The sequence below is a fragment of the Lissotriton helveticus genome, chromosome 7 (assembly GCF_964261635.1).
Source record: "Lissotriton helveticus chromosome 7, aLisHel1.1, whole genome shotgun sequence".
NCBI classification, from domain to species: Eukaryota; Metazoa; Chordata; class Amphibia; order Caudata; family Salamandridae; genus Lissotriton; species Lissotriton helveticus.
The window spans coordinates 550500004-550521533 of record NC_136068.1 but is presented as its reverse complement, the minus strand read 5'-3'; the positions used below and the strand labels follow the sequence as shown (position 1 = coordinate 550521533).

At 42.8% G+C, this 21530-nt stretch overlaps 1 protein-coding gene across 1 annotated transcript in view; it reads right to left on the bottom strand.

Moving 5' to 3' along the window:
- The window catches only part of LOC144769170 (extracellular calcium-sensing receptor-like), an 80299-nt gene that overhangs the window by 25973 nt on the left and 32796 nt on the right, over nucleotides 1-21530 (bottom strand). Inside the window, exon 3 of the mRNA XM_078653186.1 lies at nucleotides 4084-4311. Within this exon, the coding sequence (XP_078509312.1) occupies nucleotides 4084-4311 (228 nt within the window). The remainder of the gene's footprint in view (nucleotides 1-4083; nucleotides 4312-21530) is intronic.

Sequence of the window (21530 nt, the reverse complement as noted above, 5' to 3'; positions counted from 1 at the left end):
ACACTCACAATGGGTAATAAGAATGCAAGTGTACTGATTTCCTCAAATTATTTCATTATTCTGGCTTCTTTTCTGTACGTTTTTCCCAATTTAAACCTGATGTTTGGTCTCTAAAACAAATGCAGTAATACTTAGCAGCGGAGGAGTGTTGCCCCACTGCTCAATAAGAAATATAAAATGATAATAACGTAACATTATTATAATTTTATTTTCCCTATTGCAGTCAGTGGTTGGGTGGGGCTGGCCATAGCAGGGGGAGGAGTGGTTTGCACTCCTGAAGCGCTCATGACTGTTTGCCCAGAGCTCAGACCAATCACAACGCTGCATTGCATCATTGTGATCGGCTCTGGTGAGCCTGTGTGCCCGGGTGATTCCTGCTGTGGCCGGGACTGTACAGGAAGAAGGAAGAGGACGAGGACAGGGATGGAGGAGAGGCGGCTGCCGGACCGTGCCAGGTAAGTCCCTTTTTTCCATTCCTCCAAAATCCCCCCTCCCCCGCCGCCCTATTATCCCTGTTCGGTAGCTGCCGCTACTGGTAACACTGCTGTTTTTGGTTCTGGCACAAGCCAAGACCTTAGGATTGTACTACAATTATACATATTATTTACTAACTAAATCGGAGCATTCAGCCAGTCCTCTTCATCCATCAGTCAGGTGTTTCTGATTCACATATTTCTCTGTACACTATAGCGAACAGTATAGGTCTGCCCACTCTATGCATAGGTTTAATTCGTTATGAGTTGCAACATTCAATTACAAGAAGCACTTCTTCACACAATGCAGGTTTATTCATTTCCAGGGACAACTGTAGCAGTGTGTCCTTTTGAACTCCAAAGGACATTTTATTTTGGTCAGGGCTAAGTAGATCCCCAAGTTTAAAGTTGTACACATGAACGTCAATTGACCAAAAGGCCTGGGGTAGCGGAAGTGACATCACACACCATTTGAACTTTACCTTCGCACGCATGCTTATGCATACATAAACAATCACACATACCAACTCGCTCTCACATAAACACACTTTCACCTGCCGTCATGCACACAACATTAATTTAAAAACGTGTTAGTTACGTCAGCTGCCAGTTAGGGTCATATGCCAGCTAATTTTACTCCATCTATTTTTACACTAATTAGTGTAATTAAAAAAAACTTGGAAAAAAACCAAGGACATTGGAGTCCCCACCGATGTCCATAAGGACAAGCTTCCTCAGCGTTCTGGCACAGGTTTTGCTACCCTTTGAGGCCAGGAGTCGTAAATGCAGTGATAGGGGTTGCAAGGGGCAAACCAGGGACCGCATCAGCAACCCCTGGCGACCCTTAAAACAAAATAGCCAAGATGGCAGCCAACTAACAGGCCTGTTAGAGTTATCATTCCTTGCTATTACTGGAGTTCTGCAATTAGTAAATTATTTGGGGCAGATTTATGAAGGCCTTGCGCCGCCGGTGCGTCATTTTTAACATGGGAAAAAGTGACGCACCGGCGGCGCAAGGCCTTCATAAATCTGCCCCTTTGTTTTTTGGCAGCTTTATTGATTTGTGTTGCTTTAGTGCACATGTTTTTAATGTGAGGCATTGATCTAGATATGCTACCAAATACACAGCAACTTGGCAATGTTTGGGTAGGCCAAACCTTTGCCCGTTCTACAGAAGACCTATCACAGCTTAATTCAGGGTTTCATTTGGCTGAAGGAGTCTCCAAATCCCCTCCACGTTTTAGCAGTAAGTAAGAAGGAATGATCACAACCAAAATTAACTGCACAGCCAAAGCAGACGTACTATAGGTAAACAAGCATTTGCACAGCAATCGTTCTGGCCTTTGGGAACTTTCTGTGTTTAGCTATGCAGCCCATTAGCCTGGGTGCTGAAACATCTGCTGTCTTTACAATAGAGGGTAATTAAGCACCAACCTGTGTGACACGCCAGGTATGGGAACACATGGAGAGAAATATTGCCTGTTTTTAATATAAAATCAGGGCCGTCGGTGGTCATATCACTGAAAATACAATATTTGAAAAAAATATTATTGGCTAAGGGTACTCGTGGAAGACAATTTCTATGGACTGGAATCTAGAGAATGCTAAAGTGATTCCGGTATTTTTCTGGCCTCTGCTGGTCGTTTTCTATCAAGAAAGTTAAATAGAGGGAGTGGAATAGAAAAAAAAGTCCCTAAGCAGGAAGCAGACAAGTCCTTGGGCTGACGTCCAGTGCCCACAAAGTACATACACATTTAAGTACTTACTAATATATTGGTATATACTAAAGTATATACAAGAGGTCTTGAATGCTCAACCTAATAAAGGAGAGGTGGATATATGCCAGATTTTTAACATAAACGTTCGCCACATAAATAATTTGTATTTAGACTAATTCTGTTTAAGTATATCTTTTGAGGGTATCTCAAAATTCAGTGTTGGACACAGCTGGTCTATAGTAATGTGATTCTGTGTCATTTCAAGTTAATGCCAATCATACAGCATCTGAATCACAAAGATTTTCCCTACAGGTATGTGTGACTAACTCCTGGAAATTAAGAATTTAGGCAGAATTAAAACACATTTACTAACAAACGTATCTTTGGGAATTGGTTACAGAGTGAAGTTTAGTGCACTAGAAATGCAAACACCAAATGTTAATAATTTCAAACACAATCGAACATCATTAAACATTGTTTTGACACAACCTCTGATAACCACCTTTTCACCTTTATACCAATAACAATATACTGTAGCAAAAATAAATGTTTTCATATATGCACCAGCAAATTGCAATTTCTCTGTTCTGTAAATCGATTGTGGTATAGAATAAAGTGTCATTTGTGCGAATATCTGGTTACAAAATACTGGTTACAAATCAGTTTTTCAATCAGTATAAAAGTTTAAGAACAGAACAAACCTTGGTACTAATAAAAACGATTCATAAAAATCCAAATCATACTAGATGGCAACTCAACCTATCTTATGAATATTAATGAGGTAGGTCACAAATTGTGAATCACTATGATTGGAGGAAATCATAAGGGTGGTAGTCTGCTGGGGTCTGTGGACCACTGTGGGGCATATTACCAACAACTAGCGATAATTTTTGTCTCTAACTTGTTTAGAGACAAACATTATCGCCGCACATGGGCGATTTTTATCGCAGATAAACCTTGCTATTAGCAAGGTTTATCGCAAATGCGATAAAAAACGGCAGCAATGCATGAATATCGCTGAAAAGTCAGCGATATTCATGCATTATCGAGCAAATGCTCTTAGCCATGTTATCCACCTCCCATTGGATAACATGGTGAAGAACTGCTCAGGGCAGGTGTTAGCTTTTGGAGATATTCGCGCTTAGCGCGAATATCTCCAAAAGTTGGTAATAGGAGATAGCGATGTTAGCGACTGTTTCCAGTCGCTAACATCTTGGCACGCCCACTTTGCATGTCATTAGTGATAAATATCACTGACATGCAAAGCGGGGCCCAAGATGGTCGCTATCTCCTATTAGCTGTCACTAACTGGTGTTAGCGACAGCTTGGTAATAGGGAGATAATTATATCTCCGCTTTCTTGGCTTTTAAAGCCAAAAAAGCGGAGATAAACCCCCTTGATAATATACCCCTGTGTTTCTTAAAGATTCCTTAAATGAAATGGGACTGTGTTTAAAAAGCAAACTTTACTTTTTTTGTTTGATTAAGTTTTCAGTTGTCCCCTTGACCACTCATATTCTTCAACAAACTTTTTGTTAACATTCCCCAAGGGAAAGGGGTTACAAATGGACATCTTCCCTTCTACAAATGTTTCACCACCTTCTTTGAGGTGTTGGTAAAATATGAATGTTTTGCAATGATTTCAGTTGGAAAACATTGACACATGAGATACAGATTGGGTATTTGGAAGAATTTAATACAACAGGCCCTTATAGATACTGAATTGGTATCAATTTGAAATCAGAAGAAACTTTTCTGACTCCTGAATATGTCTGGTACATAAGAAACTGTATTTTAATGGTCACAAATTCAGAATTGAAGTGTTTGTGATCATTATAATGGTTTGTTGATCTGGGCCAGAGTTTTACATTTGAGAAACCATTGTTCTCTTACCTTATAAAACTCTCTACCCCATTCAATGGCACTGCTGTTGATTATAAGTCTCTGGCCTTTCGGTGCATTAGCTTCATAGGTTCCCACTTTCAGAAACCTGCTAGTGTCCTTCGAGGTCATCTGCCAGTTGATAAAATCCATCATTGGTGGAGCATCTCCATTTTCATCAAAAAACACCTCTTTGCCAGCTGAGTTCTTTGCCCGGACATTCTTCAAGTAGTGTAGAAGCTGGAAAGAAGGGTTGACTCATCACTGTAGTTGTCTGACAAGGCTAGATGCTATACATTAACGTTCTCCATGCAAAAGTCACAGCAAGCAAATCTTGTTTCTGAAAATATGTTGCCAAACATTAACATCTACATTAACTATTTTCTTTGTGTATAAATCAATGAAAAGGCTTGTTTGGGGACAGGTGTGTCCCCTGGATAATGTATGGCTCTGTTCCACTACCCCAAGTGCCCATCTGCATATGAATCTGGTACCCCATCTTTCCTTTTGGCCCTGCAGTCATGATTAATTAGTGCATGCTCAGAGGCCTAGGCCTGTCCTTGAAAATGTAAAGCGAGGGGAATCTGGGGGTCTTTTGGTCCACTCAGTAGGTGGCCTCCCCCTTCCTCTCAATCAGATCATAGGGTCCTTCCAATGATCTTGTAGATCCCTGGGCTCAACTGGCTCAATCACCCACACCTTTTGATCAAGCTGAAACTCATCCATATTGGAGTTCTGGTCATACCATGTCTTCATCATCTCCTGACTAGCTTCTACATTCTCTGAAGCCTTCTTGTAGAACTTCTTCATTTGGTTGTGAGGGCGAGCATGCATATAACCACATCCTGAGTGGGATTTGCGGCGGCTTGCTCCTACCCCTCCTTCCCCAAACTCATAGGGTGACCATAGAGGAGTTCAAAAGGGCTGAACCTTACTTCCTTTTGGGTATACACCTGTTACAACGCATTTTTTACTCCGCACTACCATTACAACGCGACTTTTACTCCGCATACCATTACAACGCATTGCGCTGGGGGGCGCTGTAGGATAGGGAATACGTTTAATTTTCTATCCAACACCTTCCCTAGTGTCCACGGGGACTGGTGTTGGAATAGAAAATTATACTTACCACTATCCAGCGCCCCAAGGCGCTATGCGTTGTAACGGTATGCGGAGTAAAAGTCGCGTTGTAATGGTATGCGGAGTAATAGTATGCGTTATAACGTCATACATCCTTCCTTTTGTGGTACCTACCTGTATGCAAAGATTGGACAGTGAAAAAGGATGTCCCACTTCCACCACATGCATTCAGGTCCTCCCATAATCATGCCCTTAAGGGTCTTGTTGAACCTCTCACATTGTGTTGGTGGTAGTAAGGTATAGAGAACTTAAATGTTACCCCACATTCCTCTCACATGGACTTCATGGAGACATGAAATTGGTACCCCTTTCAGTCACCACTTCCTTGGGGAAACCTACCCAGGTCAAAATATCCATCAAGGCCCTAACCTTTGCAGGTGCAGTTATGGCCCTCAGAGGAATGGCCTCTTGGTACTATGTGGCATGGTCCACCAAAACCAGTGTAAAACTGTTGCCCAGGGCAGGTTTTCACTCCATGGGCCCATCAACATTGATACCCACTCTCTCAAAGGAGGCACTACCAGCAGACATGGGACTTAGGGGAGCCTTGAGCTTTTTGCCTGTCTTCCCATTGGTCTGGTAGGTGAGACAAGTCATACAGTAAGCATGTGAGGCTGTTCTCATCCAGGGCTAATAGAACTGGGTGACAAGCCTGGCAAAGGCCTTGTCCTTCCCCCCCAAATGGCCCCCCAGGGGTATCTTGTGAAACACAGTAGGAAGGTCCTTGGCATTGATGGACCACATGCCACACCATGTTCAGACACATTAGACTCATTATGAAGGAGGTTGTTCACCCAGTAAAAGAGGTGATCTCCAGAGGTGTCACCAGCTGTTTGAGCTTTGGCCTGCCACCTCAGCTCCTCGAGGTTTGAGCACTCTCTTTGCACCTTGCAGGATTCATCACTGGAGAGCCCACCCTTAACTTGCCATCCAGCAAGCTTAGGCAGGTCTCCCAGGGAGGCAATGTCTTCCCCGGTGGGTTTCAGGGCCACCTCCTCTGGTGCCCCATCTACCGGTAAAGCTGGGTCTTCAGGGGCTGATTTTCCATGCCCCTGCCCTTTCCCTTCTTAGCAGCTGCTTGATCAATTAGTTTAGGCTTCAGGCTATTCTGACTTCCCTCCTGGGCAGCCATGGACTAAGGCAACCACAATATTTCCAGGTGTGACCTGAGCTATACTTCCTTCCAGGCAGTGTGCTCCAAGCCACCTTCTTCAAACAATGCACAGGCATGGCAGGGCTCACAGCTACCTTAACAGAAGCTGAGACCCCCCTCCCCGCTTGAAGGGAACCAGAGTCACTGGGTAGTGGTACTCACAGTTGACTTCTACTTCAACCTTGTGAAATATATTGGGTACCACCTGGTCTGAGGAGACAAGACGACACCTGACAGTAGTCATTCTGGCTCTTGTGTCTCTCAGAGCCTCCACTCTCTGTCCATTGATGGTAACCCACTGCCTGTACCTGGAAGTATTGATAGGTATGTGGGTTTTAGGCACCATCTGTCTGCCACCCAGGGATACTAAGGTAACCTCAGCTGCCTCCCTGCACTGACTGTGATCATCGGCTCCCCAAGCTCTACACTAGTCAACCCCTGGGACTGGCCATCACTGAGGTGCAGTGCCCTATTAGAGCGATTAGCATCGACCTTGATGGAATGTATGACGTTACAACGCATACTTTTACAAGGCATGCCTTTACAATGCATTTTTTACAACGCAACATCCTTTACAACGCATTTCATTACAACGCATGCCATTACAATGAATTGTCTAAAACTACCTTTACAACGCATTCCATTACAACACATACTACCTTTACAACGCATACCATTACAATACATACCATTACATTGCATGTTTGGTAAGTATTGGATAGTATGGGGTAAAATGTACTATTCTAACTCCAGGGGGTGCAACAGTAGGGTAAGTGTTGGATAGTGTAGGGGTAAAAATTACTATTCTAACTCCAGGGGGTGCAACAGTAGGGTAAGTGTTGGATAGTGTAGGGGTAAAAATACTATTCTAACTCCAGGGGGTGCAACAGTAGGGTAAGTGGTTGATAGTGTAAGGGTACTATGCGTTGTAATGGTATGCGTTGTAATGGTATGCGTTGTAACGACTGCGTTGTAATGACATGCGTTGTAATTGTATGCGTTGTAGTGTCACGTGTTGTAATGCCTGTGTTGTAATGGCATGCGATGTAAGGGATGTTGCGTTGTAATGACAGTGTTGTAAATGGTAGTGCATTGTAAAAGTTGTGTTGTAAAGGTTGTTCCCCACCTTGATGTGACCATACTGGTGGCATCATCACACTTAGGGTCAAACTTAACAGTATTTTTGTCCACAACACCTTTCTTTTGGTAACCAGATTGGGAATGGGACCCTTTCTCCTTTGAACTATTTTGAGGGCCTTGTTGGAACTTTTACTTTTATTTCCCTCTCCATCTTCCGGTGAGAACCCTGACCACCCTTTTTGGACACACTGGTACTGACCCAGAGGTCCGGCTCCTCAGCAAGTTTCCAAGGATGAGTCTACTTGCTGTCCACTAGGTGCTGGTGTAGTTTTGGGGTCAGTTTGAATTTGGTGACACGTATGGCTTTCATGTGTGTGTACCTTTACTGGCCATCTACCGCTAGTATGAAAAGAGTGTCCCTCCCCACTGTAGGCATATGTTTCTACTAGCTACCCCCAATACTCCTCGAGGAGCTTGTGTACCCTCAGAGCTACTTCATATGCCGCAAACCATTCTGAGGTTTGCTTAGCTTTGAGCTCTAGTTCATTCAAGCTTCTTTCGTGCTCAAACAAAACTTATTTTCTGCCAAGGCCGTCGCAGCCTTCTTTTCTTCTGTTTTCCGCTTGGCCATTGGTAGCCTGAACTCCCTCTCTGACTTCCTGTCCACCAGCTACTCTCAGGACAAGTACCTTGAAAAAATATGGCTCCCTGCCCCCACACTGGACTCTCGTTCAGTGGACAGATGGTCTCCGTCCTTTGGGAGTTCCTGCTTAGGCAGGACCTCCTCTTCTCCCAAATCAAGTTACTCCTCATCAGGATCTCCCAAAATAAGGTCCTCCTCATCAGACCCCTCAGGTTGTGATTGCAAGAGGTGCCTAGGGCTATCTGAAGGTCCAGTTTTGTGGCCTTCTTTCAAACATGTAGCCCCCCCCCCTTTGCAGTACAGTTCTGATGGGATTGTCCACATTGAGCATTTCCCTCCTTCCATGGTATGGGAGAAATAGGTAGGGAATTTAAATTTAGAAAAATAGAAAAATAGAAGGCTCAAATTGGTCTCTGATTCATTTTCTAGGATTTTCAGCATAATTCAACACCACTGTACTGCAGGAGAAATCCTACTCAAGTAGCAACCACAGCCCTTGTCAGGGTGAAGTCACAAATGAACTCTACATCAACCTGTGTTTAACTCATTGGTAGCCTGGGACAAAAACTAATGTCTTAATGTAGAGGCAATGTGTAAAGTATGTATGCACCACCTCATAAACAGTAATAAAGTGAAACACAACACAAGAAAAATCCCGCACCAATTTTGAAAAATAAAGTAAAATGTAATAAATATGTTAAGACCAAAACGGCAAAATCCAATCCGGTAGAATCAGCGATATGCATTTTTAAAGATTTAAATGAAAATAGCCCCAAAAACCAATTGTGGTTATCAGGACCGGGAAAAAGTCACAAGTTCAGGCTGACCACAATGCAGTCAGCTCAGGCTACAGGGACCCAGTTAGGTCAGCCGAGTAAGAGCACCTTATAAATTCTGGTTGAAGAGCATTGTGAGGTCCCACATCGATGATGCGTCATGCAGCTGAGGCAATGCGAGGTATTCGTGTGGAAATACATCACGCAGCATCTGTTCTGAGGAGCTGTGAGGCTACAATAGAGGCCCTGCATCACTAGGGAGGAGGCCGTCGATGAGGGGCTTGCAATGTGAAGTCCTGTATCGTGGATAAGAAGCGAAAAGCCTGTTTCTGAAGAAGCTGTGGAGCTGCCATTGATGAGGGGCTTGCAATACGAGGTTGTGTCACGCAGTGGCTGTGCCGGAGAAGCTGCGAAGCGAAGTCCGGGATCAGGTTTGCATCGCACACCAGTTTCAATAAGGGGTTTTCAGAAGGGGATGCATCATGCAGCGACTATGATGCAGAGTTTTCGGAAGAGGATGCAATGTGCTGCGACTGTGCTCTTTGAAACATTTAGGCTGGTACAGCATATTTCAGGCTCACTTCTTAGGGTCCAGGATTGGAGGGGCACCTCTTAGGGAGGGAAGGACTCACTGCTGGAACCGTCTTGTTACTGGATTCAAGATGGAGTAAGCCTGTTCAGACCCTGAGGCTTCTGATCAGGATGCAAGCCAACTGACATTTGGGGTCACTCTGGTGGTCCTAGGTTCAGGACGCATGCTCAGTCCTTCACTCAGGGCAGCAGAATGGAAGTCCATTTTACAGAGCAGCACATCAGTCCTTCTTCCACAGGCCCAGATGTGTACTGAAGAGTTGGGGTCTGAGGTCTAATATTTATACCTAATGCCCACTTTAAAGTGGGAGAAGCTTCTAGAGGATTCAACTCCATAGAGGTGCTTGGAATGTCCCACCTCACTGCCCTAGCCCCAGACCTCCTAGGGTCAAAATAGACTAATGTCAAACCACTTTGTGAGAGTAGTAAGGCAGGTCATTTGTGATGTGCAAGTGCAGTAGGTGACATGTCCTTCCCCTCATTCACTCAGAGTGGCCCATCCTGCCAACACCTACCTTCTCTTTGTCTACTGTCCAAAAGCAATACACAAAGGCCAACTGGCAACAACACCTAGTGCAGGGTACAGACAGCAGGCACCAATTGGTTGGGGCAAAAAAAGGCAACTTTCTAAAAGTGGTATTATTATAACTGAGACTAAAAATCAAACTTTACAGAGGGTTGTTTATAACAATCCTTTACACACCAAACTAGAACTGTCGACCTGCTCCCAATTAAAAGTTATCACTTATTAAATGTAATAAGATAAAGCAATGTTCTCTATTGGAGTGAAAACCAAATGTAGGATGTTAGACCTGGCGTCATTGGCGTGAGTCTCCCTTCCATTTTGACGGATTGCCTACTCTGTCTTTATATTTTTTGCTGGTTTTATGCTTTGGGAACTGTGCCACTGCTATTCAGTGCCACAGTGCAAGTGCTCCCTATGTTAAATTGATGTACTAATTGGTGATTCCATGATTGGGTTATTTGATTTACCTGTCAGCCCCTAGTACTGTGCACCATGTGTGCCCAGGGATTGTAAATCAAATGCTGCTGGTGGGCTTGCAGCACTGATTGTGCCACCCACAGAAGCAGCTTGTAAAGTGTGTCTCAGGCCTGCCATTGCAAGGCCTGTGTGCAGTCTAGCACTGCCATGTCGACTTGGCCAAGTGCACCCACTTGCTAGTCCCTAAACCTTCCCTTTGCTTCATATCAGTCACCCCTATGATAGGCCCAAGGGCTGGGTGCATTGTACGTAACTGTGGAATCCCTGTACTGACAGATACCACGAAGAAACCAGCAGGGTAACCACTAGGATCCTGTTGAGTTGACCAGAGAGCGAGACGGAATTGACCCGTATATACCAGGGAGACTCTGTGCTCAGACTTACCAAATTACAGGTTCTGCCAAACCTTCTAAACAATGGTCAAATATTTTTGAACTATTCCTTCAGGAGGTGAATAGAGACATATAATTGCAAAAAAACAGCAAAATACTCGCAAAAGCTTAAATAGGAAAGATAATCGACTGAATCCTAGTTTATCGTTGCAATATATACAAGATACAGATTTGGACATCAATAGACCAGCTGCCAGTCTCGCTTGGGGAGATTCAACTAATTCCCTATCACAACAGATATACAGAAAGTCTTGATAAAGGTGGTTTTCATCTGTTTATTCCACCGAAACGCGTCGACGCCATCCTTGGTACAATTCAAGACTCCAGCATCGATGGTTGGTTCACAGATTCGATAGTAACATAAGATTGATAAAACCAGAAAGGAGTTCGAATGTACAAACTGTATCCAACAATTTTATGTTTTACACTTCTGTCTTGCTTTTCAATTATGCAGGTCATAATTGATTGTGATGTATCCATGTTTTTTTATTAGCTGATTAGATTAGCTAGTTAGAATAATTGGTTTTAGTGTTATGTCTTTGCATTTATAATAAATTACTTTTTAACTGCTATATGTTTGTGTTATATATGTAAGAATCATTTTCTCAATATTGTGCATTGATATAATCCTGCTTGTAACTCACCTCAAGGGAACCTCTCCATACTTCGAGTATAAGGTAGGCCATGCTCTGGGGTGTGTAGCGTGTCCTAATAGTGAATTACAGCCATTTTCACTATTGAAGGCTCCCTGTTCTCCATAGGCTAGAATGGGCGGTTAGATTATTACATTCTTATAATCCTAACTGACTCAGGGAACATGGTAGAAATTTGAATTTAGTATGCCTGAACTCAGAATGATAAAATACATCCTATAGTAAAGTTGGTTTACATATTCTGTGTTTGAAAATACCAATTTTAGAAAGTAGGTATTTTCTTGCCTAACTGTCCAGGTCTGCCTCTGCTAGGTCATATGGTCAAGAGGGAAGGCCCAGCCCTATTCAGGTCCCAGGTGCAACTCCTCCCTCCCATCTAGATGCAGATCTCTCTATTTACCACTGGGCTGCACCAGCCTGTCTCCTGGAATCCCCCAGCCCTGTCACTCACAAACCCAGACAAGGAATACACAGCCTCTGCTAGGTTGTGTATTTCTTGTCTGGGTTTGTGAGTGACAGGGCTGGGGGATTCCAGGTGACAGGCTGGGGCAGCCCAGTGGTAAATAGAGAGATCTGCATCTAGATGGGAGGGAGGAGTTGCACCTGGGACCTGACTAGGGCTGGGCCTTCCCTCTACAATGCTGGATCCACCTCCTGTGGCTTGTCGGATGTCTCTGCCCTGTCCTGTGAAAGGAGAGAAGGAATCATGTCAACAAAGTGCTCCAGAGCTGTACCTTCCCTCCCCTGTGCTGGCTCCACCTCCTGTGGGGCAGCTGATGTCTCTGCCCTGCACAGTGAAAGGAAGGAGAGAGCCGTGTAAACAGAGTTCTCAGGAACTGGTTTGGACTAGGCAGAAACCTCTCTGCCTTCAGAGAACCAAGGATTTTGGGGTATAAATATTGGGACCCTGATCCCAAGAAATTAGATCACTTCTGGAACAAGAAACCTTTCGCCAGAGAAGAACCAAGGAAGCTGCAGGAGTTTTACTACCCTTTTGCCAGAGTGCTGTTTGCTGGGTTGGCCTGCAGTGGTTGCTTCATTGCCAAGAAAAGGAGAAGGAACTTTTAAGGACTTTCATCATTTACAAAATATTCTCCAAAGGCTTAAACTGTGCTTGCATCCTGCTGAAATCTCAGGGACAAAAGGCTTCACATCCAGCTCCGCTCTGAATTTCCTTGCTGGGAATTCTCAAATCCAGACATTTGCGTGTCGCTGTGGGCTGGAAGCGCGCCGCATCGAGAGGAAGCGTTTCGCCGTCGCAGCTGATATCGTCCCATCGCCGGAGAAGCAAGCCTTTGCCGCATCCCCCTGGAAGTGTGTGTTCATCGAAGCTGCCTGCTGTTGCACCACCGGAGAAGCGTGACGCCATCGAGAGAGTCACCATCGCATCACCGGAGAAGCATGTCGCAAGGCCTGTCGCGGCTCCAAAGTACAGAGTCGTCGCAAGGCTGCCAGGGCGTCCACGCATCGTCATCACATCGCCGCGTCAAGGATGCCATCTTCTCGCATCGCAACCGGATCATCGCATTGCATCCAGGCGACATCTTGCACACAGCAACAGGCCCGCAGGCCGAGAATCTATGCATCACCTCCGCACCAGTAAGGATCACGACGCATCCCCTACTCTGCGCAAGCATTGAGGCACAACGCATCATTTCCCCCGGATCACGGAACCGACGCATCTCCCCTTTTGCAAGCCTTTTGTTTACTTTGCGTTACGCATCCAGGTACTTTGTTGAGAACTTTGTCGCATTTATCATCAACTTGAACTAAGCAACGTGTTATCATCTTTAAGCAATCTTAAGTGTAGTTTTGTGGATTTTTGTCATTTGTGGTCTTGTGCTAAGTATATATATAGAATACTTCTTTTTATAAAACCTGAGGTGTGTTCATCAGTATTATTTTCACTGTATTACTGTGTATATTCACAAATGCTTAACACACTGCCTCTGAGGTAAGCCGGTCTGCTCGTGCCAAGCTACCAAGGTGTTGACCAGGGGTTATTATGAAGTGTAATCCCCTTATCCTGACTTAGAAGTAAGGGTCCCTATCTGGACAAAGGTGAATACCATTGCCAATTAGAGACCCCCAGATCTAACATAGGAGTTTATCCCTACCAGGACATGTACAAGTTAAAAATACACGTGCAACGTTTTAAATAAAGTGCACCCTGCCCTCTGTGCTGTTCAGGGCCTTCCCAAGGGTCGACTCTGTTTGTATTAAAAAGGCAGGTTTGGCCCTAGCAAAATGTTTCTTTTGCAAGGTCAAATGGGCAGATTAAAACTGCACACACAGGCTGCAATTGCAGACCTGAGGCATGTTTGCAGAGCTACTTAAGTGGCTGGCACAATAAGTGCTGTAGGCCCTAAATGGGACATGTATGCCCAGACGAGGATCCCATGGACACTGTGTCACTAGAACAAAATGATACCCGGCTGATGATCCCATAACAAGGGAAATTCCAGTCCGGGGTTGCTTATGATATAGTTCAGGGAGGACCTGACTTGGCAGTTCGGGCTGAACTGTTCCCATTGGAGCAGACTGATTTGCATATTGCTGGCCCACACTGAGGTGGCATGGTGTGCAATAAAATGATGGACTTGGAAGCTGTCTGAGCAATTACCAGTGGCTGAGATTAAGTCAAGCATTCCATTCATCACTTTTATTTACTTTAGTATGGAGGCTTACTAGTAGAATTTAATGTACAGGCCCTGGGTAAACGTAGTACCACTTTACAATGGACTGACAATTAACTTAAATATGTAATTTGTGAGCAAGCCAATTCTACCATGTGAAAAAGAGAGAGCACAGGCACTTCTGGTTAGCTGTGGTAAAGTGCACAGAGTACTAAGGCCAATAGAAACAAGATCAGCAAAATTAGCAGGGGTGAAGGCAAAAAGTTTGCAGGAAGACCACTCTAAAGCTGACAGGTTTAACAATACAGGATTCCTCTCACCACCATCATCCACTCCCACTATTTATATGTCCTCTCTTATGAAGACAACGCTCAGCTCAGACTCTCCGTTTTAGACGAGACTTGGTTTTCTGCCAGCATAACCAAAATTGCCCGCTGGATGAAGACCAACAGTCTCAGACTAAACACTGATAAGACAAAAGTGCTGATCTTTGGGAAGAACACTGTGGAACTACGGCTGGTGGCCACTCCCACCCCAACATCCACACCACGAACCTTGGGATCGTCATCCACAACCAACTCAACATGATAGTGCAAGTCAATGCCATCACTGCTTCCTATTTCTACACCCTGAAGATTCTGAGGAAAGTCTTCAAATGTCTCCCAGGCAGCAACTGCAAAGCCTGTCCTGCACTCCCTCGTCCAAAAAAGACCTTGGGAACACCCTCTACACTGGTATCAGAAAACTATTTACCAGACACCTCCAAACCATTCATAACTCAGCAGCCTCAACATATTCGATCCATCATGCCACATGCACATCACACCACACTTCATAGATCTTCATTGGCTCCCCATACACAAACAAGTCCAGTTTAAACTCCTCACACACACTTTCACAACATGGGCCCAGCCTACCTCAACAACCAAATCTCTTACCCCAAACCTACTAGACACCACCACTCAGGCAGACTCCTATTCTTACACATGCCACACATATGTAGAGCATGAGCAAGCTTTGGATTTTCTCTTTACATTGCTCCCAAAGCCTGGAACATCCTGCCCCTACATATCAGACAAGCCTCTTCCACCCTTGAATTCCTCAAAATGCTTAAGATCTGGCTCTTCATATAGAAGCACTAACCAGACCTAGCGAGGTTTACATTGGCAGGATCCTCTTACGGATGATAGTGCTCTCTACAAAAACAACTAATATTACCAAAATAACATTGGACCTTAGTGATTTATTCTCAACTCCAGTTCTACTTTCTCACTGCCACGGATTTACTCTTTCCTCAATTTATGACTGAAATCTCAAGAGCTTTTATTTGATGCAAATGGAATTTTTAAATACCTAAGATCCTGCGTACTATTTTTCTCTCAGTGACGGTAATGTATTCCCCAAACTAATATCCCAAAACTTGAGGCAATAACTGTTAAAGTATGGCTACAGGCAGCTGTAGCTGCTTGGTCTACTTCATGTCAGCACTTAACCCACCACACAACATATGCAAACAGCAAGAGCCATTAGAACAAAACTAAATAAAGCAATTTGCTGCAGTAGTGCTGCATGACCTGCAGTCAGACAGAGGGTTCTGCTTCGCTTGCACATGGGAGCTAAGTATCCCTGTCTTAGGTCCCCCTTTAGAAGGTGAAACTGCTTCCTACAGTACTGCTACTTGAGGTGATGGTGAGTGACTCTTATTCTCTGTGTATTGTATAAATACATGTCACCATTAGGAAACAGGAAATATGGAGCTTTTTCGAGAAAATAATTAGAGGAATTACTTTAGTCTCCCCATTGACGTACATCAAAGTGGGATTATTTTAGGTAGGAGAAAGTTAGTTACATTCAAGCCATTTTTGGCTTGAAAAACATGGGACAAGGGTCTCCTGTCTGAATTTGGTCTGTTAGCATGTATGCAGATGCACTGCCACAGCAAACTTCCCACAGAAAAATGGGTGCTTCATTAATGCGCCCAGTATTTCTTCTCCTTCTAATCCACAACAAGCTCACATGGTCGAGAGGTGGCTCTGTCTTAACATCATAGTGAGATAAAATAGTCATCCCCAATCAGGCATTCCAGTTAACTGTTAGTTGCATACAACCAATGACAGTGGTATAGATTAGAGATGATGCGCATTGTAGAGGTGAATGCACTTTGATACAGTTCAGGTTGTTTCCACTAATAACAAGCATTATCAAAATCAATAGACCTTTGAACTATTGGCATTGCCAATATATATTGACAGTGGCATGCAAACACATGAGTCAAGATGCAAGTGCATGCATGACTCTCAATCTTGGAATAGTTTTTCCATTAAAAAACACATTCCAAGATGGCTGCTGATGCTGATGCATGGGTGGCGGCGTGTTCATTACGTGAGTTGCGTGCGGATGCACAGCAATCATTTTAAATTTGCCATTCAAGCACAGCAAATGGCCATGATAGAATGGTAAATTAAAACTTGAAAAAAAGTTGGTAAGGCAGGTATAGTAGGTAGGTATGGCAGGTTGTTACATATGATAGCATAGGAATGGATGTTTCTGTATGGTAGATATGTAAGGCATGGAAGGTTAGATATTGTAGTGTTCAAACATGGCAGTTGGCCATGCTAGAACGATAAACTAAAGCCTAAAAAAGTAGGTAAGATAAGTATAGTATGTAGGTGTATGCAGGGAAGACCTGGCTTGGCAATTTGGGCTGGACTGTTCCCACGAGGAGCAGGGACAAGACTGATTTGCGCATGGTTGGTTCTGAACTTGGGTGGCGGAGTAAACTAAAGAATTATGATGGGTTCAACCCAGATCGGTGACTGGAGGTGAGTGTCTGAAAACTTTTTGGCGGTCTGTCCATCATCTACTTGTGTTTGCTTAGTATGTAGGTATGACAGGATGTTCCATATAATAGTGTAGCAATAGCGGCTTAGAGATGTTAGGTATGTAAGGCACAGAAGGTTAGACATTGTAGGTAGGTATGGTAAATAGTTATGTAGTTGTGATAGGGATGTGTGGGAGGTAGATATAGGAAGTAGATATGGAGGGTATACATGGTAATCAAGTAGGTAAATCAGGTAGGTTTGATAGTTATGATCGATTAAGTATATAAAGTAGGTATTATAGGTTAGATGTGGCAGAATGGTAGTAGGTATTGTAGGTATGGCAAGTAGGTATTGCAGAACGACAAATAATAACATTTTTAGCTGATATTTAAAAGATTTAACTTTTAAGGCCAGGTTTATTAGCATTTTGTGCTGTAGTTTCACCACTTCTTTTGCGCAGCCATAATGCAAAATGTTAGTCGAGATTTAGAAAGGCACATAAGGGCCAAATTGCATCACCTTGCATGACGTTCTAAGGAATAAGTGGTGCAGCATATACCTTGCATCTGGGATGCATTCCATAGATGGAACAGGGGCATTCCCACGCTTCTACCCATGGAGTTTGGCAAAATCATAGATTTACTAAGGTCAGTAAACCTGGGTTTGTGCCAAAATGGTGCACCTCTCCGACCATGGCATAACAAGGAGTAATATATATTTTTCTTCTTTTAACTTGCTCTTTCTATGCCTGATGGCTCTGTTGTGTACCATTTTAGGACCCTATTGTAATTTTCCTGATTCATGCCCTTATATAGGTATAAATCACTATGTCCTTATATAGGCATAAGAATCATAACCATATTTACACATAGCTCATGTAGTCCAAATACGGCAGGGCTACTTCCACTAGTTCTGAAAATCTACAACGATTTCTTGGAAAACTCGGCTTCAACAGCTAGGGACTTCCCCTTGCTCGAGAACTGACTTGTCCAAGAACTCATGGAGTTTTCAAAGAACTGGGACTCTTATATGACGTTATTATGTCCACCTTTACATCAAACTCTGCAACTTCATGGGTTAAATATGCCCACACTTGCCTTAGCATACACACAGTGGTTTAGAGCAGTTCGACTATCTACACGCTCGACGCAACCTGCTACAGCAAGTGCCGAAGGAAGCTGACCCTCCAGCAGAAGCACTGAGAGAGTCACTGTCTTTTCTCCTGCCGAGAAATCCAGCTCCAGTGTTTCCAAGCTACCTTTGCGGGTTATTGGGAAATTGAGTCCTGAGCCTGACTTTCTTCATTCCAAATCAAGCTACGGAGCTGATTAGACCCTAAGAGAAATCTTGGACAGATTTGTACTAAGCTTAGGTTAGGTACATCAGGGTAGGCGTATGTTAGAAGCACCAATTGAGTAATTCTAGCCTCTGTTATTTATGTATGTATTTATTTATGGTTTAGGAGCCATACAATGCTCTTACAGTAATATTTTATTCTACTCTTTCTACTGTATGCATTATTTTTTACAACCAGTTTTACGATTGTAGCAGTTCATTTCTTATGCTTGAGAAAGAAGACTGTTCAATAAATCCTTTTGTTGAATGGGCCATTGATAAGCCAGCATTTTATGTCAATCTTTGAGTTATATTATACACCAGAGAAATTAGACAAATGGAGTTCAGGGCGGGGGACAAATTGTAACCGGTGTAATCATATTGCAGCTGATGCTGCTCACATGCTTTTTTTCTGCCCGAAATTGGAGCACTTCATTGCCGATGTAGAACGTTTTTTCTTTGGAAGCTTAGATATTTTAATTAAATTAACAGCACCATTGGTTATCTTTGGCTGTGAAGAGAATATGGCTAATTCGGGTCAAGATGAGGACGAAGGATTTATTTTTATCTGTATGTCCGTATATCGCTCATGTATTACATCACGATGGCTTGATGAGGAACCACCTAACCTCATTACATGGCCAAGCAAGCTTCTGTCTATGTATCACTTTGAAACTGCACTATATAAAATGAAGGGTATTAGAAAGAAAACGTTTGGACGTAATTTATGGTCCACTATGGCTAAGTGGATAAAGAAGTAATGTCAATAAGGGAAATGTATGCATATTTAGTAATCTGCTGAGTTCTATTTCTATGTAACATTGTTGGTTGTTTCTTTCTGCTGCTGCCATAAAATCTCAATAAATAAAAGAAAAAAAAAATCCTTTTATTGAAAACACCATCTATTTATTTTCTCTGCACCCCTGGTGAAATGAAGCATGCACGATTGACTGAGTGAAATATCTATCTATTGTCTCCACGACTCTGAATATCAGTTTTGTCTTGGAGGAAACAAAGTTGTCATGTTTATACGGTTGTCAGAAACTAATCCCTTCTTGTTTATTCGAGAACGTTTCTAGTGACCTCTGAGCTAGCTGGCACTCACAATTACGTCTAATATATTCGATAGAGAACTACTAAACATAAGTCCTACGTCACATCTATAGGATATATAATTCCAATGCGCAGAGCCTACTGGGATTATAGAAACTACACTACAGCTCCTGCACTACCCCTACTAGGAGAACAATACCTTTGAGGATTATTTTTATGCAGGAAGGTATGCTTTCCTGCAGGAAATGACCCCTGCCCATAGCTCTAAGTGCTGACTAGCACCAATGAAGGCAAGATTGTCTCCCTTGGCGTTAGGCAGTACACAGTGCGCCAGTGCACAGAGACAACAGAAATGAACTATATCTTTGTAAATAAGGTGTGTTTCTTCTGTATCCTATTCATACAACAAAGCGCTTCTTAGCTAATATGTCTGCAGGCGCTAATGGGATATATGGAAATGGGGCACTTAAGGCAAAGTTGAGGGTAGAAAACAAAAGCCAGTTCTTTGGATAATGGTTTCTAATGCAAATGTCTAGGACAGCTTACACGGTGTGTGCTTTACATAGAGTGACTGAAAATTCTCAAACAGTCTACCATGGATATTAGATCTTTTTCACACTTTAATTGCTCAGACTGTTTGATCCCTTCCCTCAATGGTACCTCCTACCGTCTCTTGTTCCATGCTTACCTCAAATTGCCCATACTGTTGTTTTCCTTCTTGCTGACCAGAGACCTGGTCTGCAAGTGACAACAAACCAGTTTTGGGCAATCCCTCTAATGTTCCCGCCTTTACATTCTCCTGCCACCGCAAGCATTTTAAGGTGGCATGAAATGCAATGTTTGACTACCAAATGTATTATGTACCCCAAGGAATTATGATAGGTTCTTACTGACACGCATACGTCAAGGCAATTTTCACAGCCTTGTTACATTTCCCCAATTAAACGACTGGTCACGTTCACTCTGCCCCTGTCCCTGTGACAATATATCTAATCAGTCAACAATCCACATTATATTTTTTTGTAAATTTATACTGTAGTTAGGAGAAGATGGATTGTGCCTTATTTGAAGATGCTAGGTTTGAGGCAATGTCGACCCGCATTCATAAGGCTTCAATGGCTAGCTGATGAAAATGTCACTAGTCACATTGTAAAATATCTGATTGGGGTGGTCGGAACAAGTTCATCGATGCAAGGTCCAACTCCTGTTGAAACTATCTGACTCACATGTTGATTTTGTTACTATTTGAGCATGCGGCTAACACTTTGTAATCTGGCTGTTTTTTCCTATATATGGCAACTGTAATGGATTTTAATTAGTTAGGCGTTAGCTTGATAAACTTTTGTATGATGAAATGCTTATTTTTAAATGTTGAATGATACTTTTTGTGCTTTTATGATTTAATACTTGAATCAAATAAAGCAAATATTGATTGATTGATTGATTGACTAAAATATCAAAAATAAAATATTGTGTGCCAAAAATATCTTTGGATGAATATTAAGGACAAAAATATTGTGAAGGTGACTTCTAATGGTTAAGCAAAGCTATGCTATATCTAACTCCACATATATGTACCTTGATTATGCATATCTTCAGGTTACGTAGATGTCGAGTTAAGAAGAGTAAACCTATACTTACCGATTTTCACTTACCTTCTTGATATTTTTATCCTCAATATATTTGCCACATTATTATGGGCACACAATATTGTTGTCAAAAATGTTCTGTCAGACAATAATGTAATTCAGTAAAATCACCTAACATAATAAAAAATATCAATATATGTGTGCCTATGGCTGACAGCACATCTGGTGTGTTTATCAGTGCCACCTTGTCTACCGATCACTGTGTGTGGGTCTCTGTATTTTTGTGTGCATAGATATCTTTGGTTATACAGCTGAGTCTGCATATCTCAATGAAGACATGGTCTACGTAAATGGATGCAAGGATGCTGTGCACTTTTGTGTATATGCATTATACACATGGTGCATCTATTAGCATTGTCTGTGTCTATTTTTTATTAGAAATCTTGTAATCACCCAGAAAAACATCAAGGAGTGACACTTATAAGTCCTGCACAATGTGACAAAAGATAACATTAGCACTGCTCATGTTCACTTCCTTTGCCTGGTCCGATCATGTCCCGATAAATGGAAGAGGGAAGTTATTTCATTTGGGT